Source organism: Carcharhinus amblyrhynchos, unplaced genomic scaffold, assembly GCF_965287045.1.
Source record: "Carcharhinus amblyrhynchos unplaced genomic scaffold, sCarAmb.v2.hapA scaffold_38, whole genome shotgun sequence".
In the NCBI taxonomy this organism is placed as follows: Eukaryota; Metazoa; Chordata; class Chondrichthyes; order Carcharhiniformes; family Carcharhinidae; genus Carcharhinus; species Carcharhinus amblyrhynchos.
Genome location: NW_027649779.1, coordinates 3,898,251 through 3,906,813, shown reverse-complemented (window position 1 = coordinate 3,906,813; position 8,563 = coordinate 3,898,251). Strand labels below are relative to the sequence as shown.

At 44.6% G+C, this 8,563-nt stretch overlaps 1 protein-coding gene across 1 annotated transcript in view; it reads right to left on the bottom strand.

Annotated features, from left to right (window-relative positions):
• Positions 1-7,907: 7,907 nt before the first annotated feature.
• LOC145362403 (Ig heavy chain Mem5-like) overlaps positions 7,908-8,563 on the bottom strand; it is a 59,227-nt gene continuing 58,571 nt past the window's right edge. Inside the window, exon 7 of the mRNA XM_080218447.1 lies at positions 7,908-7,916. Within this exon, the coding sequence (XP_080074573.1) occupies positions 7,908-7,916 (9 nt within the window). The remainder of the gene's footprint in view (positions 7,917-8,563) is intronic.

The window sequence follows — 8,563 nt, the reverse complement described above, 5'->3', positions numbered from 1 at the left end:
CCTACAGGAACTAAATTAAAAAAAACACATCCAACACCCCATCAAAATCTGCACTTCTAAAACAGTCAAACAACCCATGGAGACACCTAAAATTAACACAGTTAAGGAAACGTCCCTGGCCTCTTAAACCGCTTTTGAGATCAATGACACACCTTATGGTTCAACCCTCAGAGATTCTAGACCATTAATAACCAGTCAGACAAAAACGATTAACACAAACTTAAAACAATTGCCGCAACACCTAAAAACATCAAGACAGGATGGCTGATGTCAAATACTGTAAATAAAGTATTAGCATTTGAATCGCATACTACACCGAAGATCAGGTATAACTGTAGCCCGATACGGCGGGTGTTTAGTGTGCTTTCCGGACAGTCTGATTGTATGTCCTGACTGCACCTCCGTCGACGGAAAAGATAATAAAGCTGTGCCGTTATTGAACTACACCCTGAGTCCGTAGTGGTCGTTTCACCCACTCGCACTAACACCATTGTGCCAATATGGTGCTCCATGGTCGGTACAAAATGGGATACATTTTGGAAAGAGTTTTCCGGGGGCCCTCAAAATTTACCCTCTCTCAGCTCGAGGTAAATAGCCTTTCTACCTTGTGGGGGATTTGGAGTGTGAGAAGGCTGTGGGGGTAACTCTGACAGAAAATTCAGAGTGGAGTCCTGTAGGCAGTAATCTGTCACCTTTCAGATAGCTACTGACAAGCCCTGCAGCAGAGCTGGTACCAAACAGTGCTGGTTTCACCCTTTCCTCTGGACAGTACCAGCAGTTGGCAGAGAGAGATCCTAATGCCTCGACAGTTCAGAATCTCTATAATATTTACAAATGATTATACCGTGTAGGGGAGACCACAGCATTGTGGCCACTGTTCGCACAACACTGGAAGAAATAGTAATCTCACACTCGAATGGCACAGAGGGTTTACTTTCAAAGCATCAGGGTTCAGTGTATAGCTACCGTTCATAGTGCCCAGTGTATTATTTTTGCTGCCCCACTATGACCTACTGGACGAGTGAAGCGCAGTGAGTCCTCTCTCAGTAGGAAAGTCGCTGATCTCTGCGCCAGGTAAAAAAAAATACTCAAACCAAGGCCGCTACCAAAGGAAAACTAAGCAGCCTGCCTTAATGACTATTTTCCAGTGACACATTTGTCCAATATTACGTGATGCACCAGGAGGTTAGTTATGGCAAGAATCAGATCCAACCTCCCAGATTGTCTGGATCCACTACAGTTCACTGATCTCCGCAACAGGTCCACAGATGTAATTACCGTGTCCGTACAGTCTGCACCTTTAAAGTAAAACCCGAAGTCACTCAAGCTTTTCCCCCCTACTTTGTTTTCAGTGAATCTATGATCTGATGTAAGTTGGCCAGATGGTAGCAGGCACAGCACAATTCTCCATTGGAATAGGCCTTCTGGACAATTGACAAGTAAACCCTTAACTATCTGTGACTGAACACATTGACGAAGGAAGAGCGGTGGACGTGGTTCACATGGACTTCAGCAAGGTGTTTGATAAGGTCCCTCATGCAAGACTTCTTGAGAGGGTGAGAAGGCATGGGATCCAAGGGGCTTTGGCCTTCTGGATCCAGAACTGGCTTGCCTGCAGAAGGCAGAGAGTGGTTGTGGATGGGTCTTTTTCTGCATGGAGGTCGGTCACCAGTGGAGTGCCCCAGGGATCTGCTCTAGGACCCTTGCTGTTTGTCATTTTCATAAATGACCTGGATGAGGAAATGGAGGGATGGGTTAGTAAGTGCGCCGATGATACGAAAGTTGGTGGTGTTGTGGATAGTCTGGAAGGATGTCAGAAGTTGCAACGTGACATAGATAGGATGCAAGACTGGGCGGAGAAGTGGCAGATGGACTTCAACACGGATAAATATGTAGTGGTCCATTTTGGCAGGACCAACAGGATGCAGGAGTACAATATCAAGGGTAGCAGTCTTAGCTGGGTTGAAGAGCAGAAGGATCTTGGGGTTTGGGTCCGTAGGACTCTTAAATAGGCCTCGCAGGTGGAGGATATGGTCAAGAAGGCGTATGGTGTACTGGCCTTCATTAATTGAGGGATTGAGTTTAGGAGTCAGGAGGTAATGCTGCATCTTTACAGGACACTTGTCAGACCCCACTTGGAGTAAAGTGCACAGTTCTGATCGCCTTACTACAGGAAGGATGTGGAAGCTATTGAGAGGGTGCCGAGGAGATTTACAAGGATGTTGCCTGGATTGGGAGGCATGCCTTATGAAAATAGGTTGAGGGAGCTGGGCCTCTTCTCCCTGGAGAGACGAAGGATGAGAGGCGACTGATAGAGGTTTATAAAATGTTGAGGGGAATAGATAGGGTGGATTCTCAGAGGCTATTTCCTAGGGCTTAAATGGTTGATACGAGAGGACACAGGTTTAAGGTGCTGGGAAGCAAGTACAGAGGAGATGTTAGGGGCAAGTTTTTCACTCAGAGGGTGGTGAGTGAGTGGAATCGGCTGCCGTCGTTGGTGGTAGAGGTGAACTCGCTGGGATCATTTAAAAGACTTCTGGATGATTATATGGGATCTAATGGCATTGGAAGTTACAGATAGTTCTGTGGCTTGGTAGGTATAGATGTGATCGGCGCAACTTGTGGGCCAAAGGGCCTGTTTGTGCTATAATGTTCTATTTTCTATGTTCTATCAGGGGCACAGTAAGTACGATACTACCCAGCCCCCTCCCTCCCTTCCCATTACCAAGCAGCGACCACCCCCCTCCCGCCCCCACGAACCGTACCCCCAGCCCTTGCTCTAATCCATTACTATTCAAAGTTCTGTCTGTCTCCTTAAGTTCATAAAGTCCTAACGTCCACCGCACTCTCAGGTAATGAATTCAACAGATTAACCACCCATTGGAAAAGTAATCTCTCCCCATGGCTGCCTGAAATCTAACTGCTTCAGGTGATCGGGCCCCGCTTCTGGTTGTACTCCTGGCTCAAGCACTGGTGGATCTGCCCCGAAGGCAGTTGTGTGTTTTTTTTTTATATAATCCTAATGACCTATCAACAACCCTGGACTCAGATTGGCTTGAGGTTGGCAACAATAATAACTTCAAATAGGTCCCTTTTAGCTGTGTGTTTTATTTAAATTCATCGGCTGGCACAATGCAAAACCATGATGTGGAGATGCCAGCGTTGGACTGGGGTAAGCACAGTAAGAAGTCTCACAACACCAGGTTCAAGTCTAAAAGGTTTATTTGGCAGCACAAGGTTTTGGAGCGCTGTCCTTTCATCAGGTGAGTGGAAGTTCTGTTCACAAACAGGACATATAAAGATACAAACTCAATTTACAAAATAATGGTTAGAATGCGAGTCTTTAGAGACAATCAAGTCTTAAAGGTACAGACAATGCGAGTGGAGAGATGGCCAAACACAGGCTAAAGAGATGTGTATTGTCTCCAGTCAGGGCAGTTCGTGAGATTTTGCAAACCCAGGTTGTCGATCACCAGGAGTATTCCAGTTGGGGAATACTTCAGCACTCATGGACATCCAGCCTCTGATCTTCAGGTAAACATTCTCCGAGGCGACCTTCACGACACACGGCAGTGCAGATTCGCTGAACAGAGACTGATAGCCAAGTTCCTCACACCTGAGAATGGCCTCAACCGAGCTCTTGGGTTGATGTCACATTATCTGTAACCCCCACGACTTGCCTGGGCTTGCAAAATCTCACTAACTGCCCTGGCTGGAGACAATACACACCCCTTTAACCTATGCTTAACCCTCTCTCCACTCACATTGTCTGTATCTTTCAGACTTGCTTACCTGGAAAGACTCACATTCCAACCATTATTTTGTTAATTGAGTTTGTGTGTTTCTATGTCCCGTTTTTGAACATAGCTCTTCACACGCCTGAAGAAACAGCAAAATTCCAAAAGCTCATGGTACCAAATAAATCTGTTGCACGTTAATCTGGTGTTGTGAGATTTCATGCTGTGCTGACCACAATGCAAAACCTGCCGTGCCTGTTACCAAAGCAACCCCTATGCTTTTGGCCTCTGGAATAAGTGTTGCAACTTAGCGTTTCTGTGCATTCTGCAGTTTAAACATCTTAGCGTCAAAGAAAATCACATCTTTAAAGCGATTGCACGCTTTTTCCCATGCCTACCGGTTTTTACAATACTTTTTCATCTTTCTAAACATCTTTACAAACTCAATTTCACAACACAGGCATCATTAACATAGTGATCCGCGCTTTGTAGATGTGGTAACTCAATAAGGAAGCAGACCACAAGCAACAGTCGCAAACAAGGTAGAGCAGACGGCAAGAGTGGTAGAGTTAAAAACGGGTTGCATCATTCATAATCAGTGGAGAAACTTACCGGGGACACCAACAATAGCCAGGATTGGATAGTAAAAGTATCGAATCAGTTTCAGTACATATTCAACACGATATGTCGTAGGCAGCCGAACTTGAGAAAGCATGGAAAGTATCGAGTATAAACTCCTCTCAATTGTTGTAACATCCAGATCTGTGCCCCTCAGATGCTGAACCATTGTGGGAATGTCCAGATCTACCTTTCCTGGATTCAGCTCCATTGCAAAAATCTTGCAATTTCTCTCTCCCAATGTTGATACCTCGACTCCCTCTCTGTGGAGCCGCTTATCACTGTGACACTCCCAATGACACCGTGCATAACTCCTTTATGAAGCGTGGATGGGAATGCTCCAGAGACACGACAAGTACCGGTTGAATTAATTCCGACATTAATTACAGTCACTGAACAAACAGGTTAATATTTTCTATTCAAAATATTTTTTGTAAATGCATCACAGAATAAGTCTGGGTCTGTGTGAGCGTTGCTGATGGAAGGAATTTTGGAAATATCGGAAGGGTTGACCAGTATCTTTCAATCCTGCTGGGAGATGGGATTGTAACAAAGAAAGGAACACATTATGCAAAAGTCCCCCCAGCTTGTCCGTAAAGGGAGAACATTTTAAACCTGGAAATGTAGAGCTGTCAGCATCGCATCAGTGGAAAAAAATGGGGAAAGTCTGAACCCAAAATCTTGGAGAAAATAACTTGTGACTTCTAACACCATGGGTGGGCCCATTGTGATTTGTCATTTATATTAATGATTTGGATGAGAATTCAGGAGGCATGGTTAGTCCGTTTGCAGATGACAGCAAGATTGGTGGCATAGTGGATAGTGAAACAAAGGTTATCTCGGATTGTAACGGAATCTTGATCAATTGGACCAGTGGGTTGATGAATGACAGATGGAGTTTAACTTAGATAAATGCGAGGTGATGCATTTAATAGATCGAACCAGGACAGCAATTAGTTAATGCTGAGGGACTGGGGACAGTTTGAGAACCAAGAAATCTGGGAGGGTACAGGTTCATAGCTCCTTGAAAGTGGAGTCACAATTGGGCAGAGCTGTGAAGAATAAATTCGGCATACTTGGTTTCCTTGGTCAGAACAGCGAATAAAGGAGTTGGGACATCTTATTGAAGTTGTACAAGGCATTGGTAAGGCCACACTTGGAATAATCTGTACAGTTCTGGTCACTCTGTTATGGGAAGGATATTATTAAAGTACAAACAGTGCAGGAAAGATTTACGAAGAGGGTATCAGGACTTGATTGTTTGTGTTTTAAGGAGAAACTTGAGAGACTAGAACTTTTTCCCTGGGGTGTAGGAAGGCCTAGGGTTAATCTTATAGATGTCAAGAAAATAATGGGTGCGCTGATCAGCTAGATATTCAATATATTTTCCCAAAGGCAGGAGATACAAAAACTAGGGGGAATAAGTTGAAGGCGAGGTGAGAAGATACGTAAGGGTCTGGGTGAGCAATTGTTTCACATAGAGGGTAGTAAGTTTCTGGAACAAGATGCCAGAGGGAGAAGTGGTGGGTACAGTTTTGACTCTGAAAATGCACTAAGACAGTTAAATGGATAAGATAGACAAAAAAATGGGTCAAATGCCGGCAATTGGAGAGCTTAGCGGTCTGTAAAAAAGGCAGCATGGACAAGTTGGGCCGAAGGGCCTGCTTCCATGCTGTAAACCTCAATGACTCTATGATTTTCCAGCCGTGTTTGTTCCAATGTCAAAAAAAGCCCACCTGAGGTCACCGGACTTTTATATGATCCATGCCTCGCCTGCCGTGGGAATCATAATGGGCGGGATAGGACAATTCCATCCCGTGTTAATCAGTAGCAATCCGTGTTTATGTCATAGAATCATAGAATTCCAACCGTGCAGGAGGGAGTTATTTGGCCCATCGGGCCTGCACCAGTCCTAATGGGCCACAACAGTCCCAGCCAGACCCTATCCCATAACCCCCTGGAAGTCTCCTTCCCTCTCAGACACCCACTCAGCCTCTTTCAATCTCAGACACCTCAATCAGCCCTGCCCACCCTCAGCACCCACCCACACCCGTCCCCCCCAGACTCCTCACTCACCCGCCCCATCCTCAAAACCCCACTCGACCCTATCCCCCTCAGATCCCCATTCAGCCATCTCCTCCTCAGGCTCCTCACACAGCCACCCACACCATCAGAACCCCACTCAACCCCCTCACCACTTAGACAGCCCACTCAGTTCCACTCCCACCTCAGACACTCCTGTCAGCCCCCTCCCCCTACAAACCCCTCGTTACTCAGCCCCCCTTCAGGCCTGAACCTTGGCAGTGTCCATGACACTGCCCGCTTGTACTGACACCTGTATTTCGCGCCTTGCACCTGCACGGAGAGTTGAGGAGGTTTATCTGCCTCGTGAGTTTGATATTGTCTGTAGTTAAAGACAATATTGAGCTCTTCAAATTATAACATAACACCAGTCACAATTTGGAAATTTGTCATCGATAATGTGCCTATGTGAAATACACCTCAGTCTCTTTGTCTCACCTCATGGTTTGCACCACTGCTCTGTATGTGTTCCCTATCTAGCTTGTGGTATGGCTGCCTTGAAATTGTTTCATCGGACAATGTACAGAGATTCGTTCTGTTAATCCACGCTGCAGCGACTCTGATAGTGTTTTTAAGGGGCAGTGTAAAGGGAACTATTTCCTGCCTAGCACTGTCCTGCATCGGCCTCTGATGAAGCAGAGCCTTTGCTGTTTAGAATTATCTGAAACTCGTCAGTGACAGGCCAGTTGATGAATGGAATCACCGATGTCTCCACATTGTTCACTCATTCTGTCTCTGGATTTTGTCATAAAAAGGCAGAGATGAAGGTGTCTATACACGGGTGGATCACTGGGTGGCGCAGTGACTCTTTCACGGAAGGGCCTTGAGTTCAACCACATCCCATTCATGACTGGGGGGACATGCCTGTCTGGGAATGTTGGCGGGGGGCGGGGGGGGGGGGCGGCGAGGGGGGTTGTGGAGGTGGGGTGGCGGGGGTAGTCTATAATAGGGAAATGGAGCGGAGTTGATGGGTTTTAGAGAACGGAATCAAGCCAAACCAGAGATGGTTAAATTTTTATTCAATGTTTATTTTAAAGTTCAAAGAATATTTTACAAGGAAATTATTTTTTTAAGTTAGAAAAGTGAATATAACAATCGAACGTTACTTTGAAAATAGAACAAACGCACAGGCAATCCGTCAATGTTTGGACATCTGTTACATACACCAAAAATAGAAAACAGGACATTAATCGGAAGAGGAATTAACAAATGTGAATAAGAAATAAAACAAGTTTCTTATTTATACATGAAATTTGAACTATGGGGAAACTATTAACCATAATTACATTATAACAAAAATGCCTCATACAATTTACACTGAAAACAGAAATAAAATCTAAGGTAGCCTTAGTTAAAGATTCAGAATGATAAGCTGGGAGAATTTTACTGATACAGTCACCGAGAGCTGATATTGTAGTTGACCCATACAGAGATCTTGATAATCAGCTTCAGCGTCCAAAGTTCAACCCGTCATTTGATCTGTAAGAGAAAGGTACAATATTGAAGCAGATGTTTCTGATGCGCGACAATAATGTTAGAGTTTTTAATCAGTGAAACATTGAGAGATTTTTCAAATCCGTTCTGCCAGCGTGAAATGTGAGTGAATTGAATCATCTCACCTTCACCAGAGTGACCACAGTGCTGTAGGACATGCTCAGGAAGAACAGGACGATGAATGTGGAAGCGGTTGTCCAGATGTTGCTGTTATCATCCTCATTGCCTTCAATCCAGAGGCGGTCGGTGGGGTCTGGGGGCGGAGACCAGGAAATGAAACTAGATTACTTTATTTATCCAGGGAATCTTATTGTTATTTTTCTTTTCGCGTTCTCCTTCATAAACTGTTAATTCATTTTCTCTTATAATTTTCAATGTATATCGACTTTTAAGTTCAGGACACTCAGTAACTGACCTCTGTAACTATTTTCACACTTGATCTTTATGTACATTCCTTGGACAGTCCACATCAGAAACTACTGAAGGTGGTTTCTTGAGAATCAGCTAATTTTCGAACTATTTGTCAGAATCCCTTACTGAAGAATATTATGAGAATATATGAATATTATGGAGGAACGTTCACTGATCAATGATTGTTTCCACAGATGGTGACTCATCTGTAAACTGTGAAT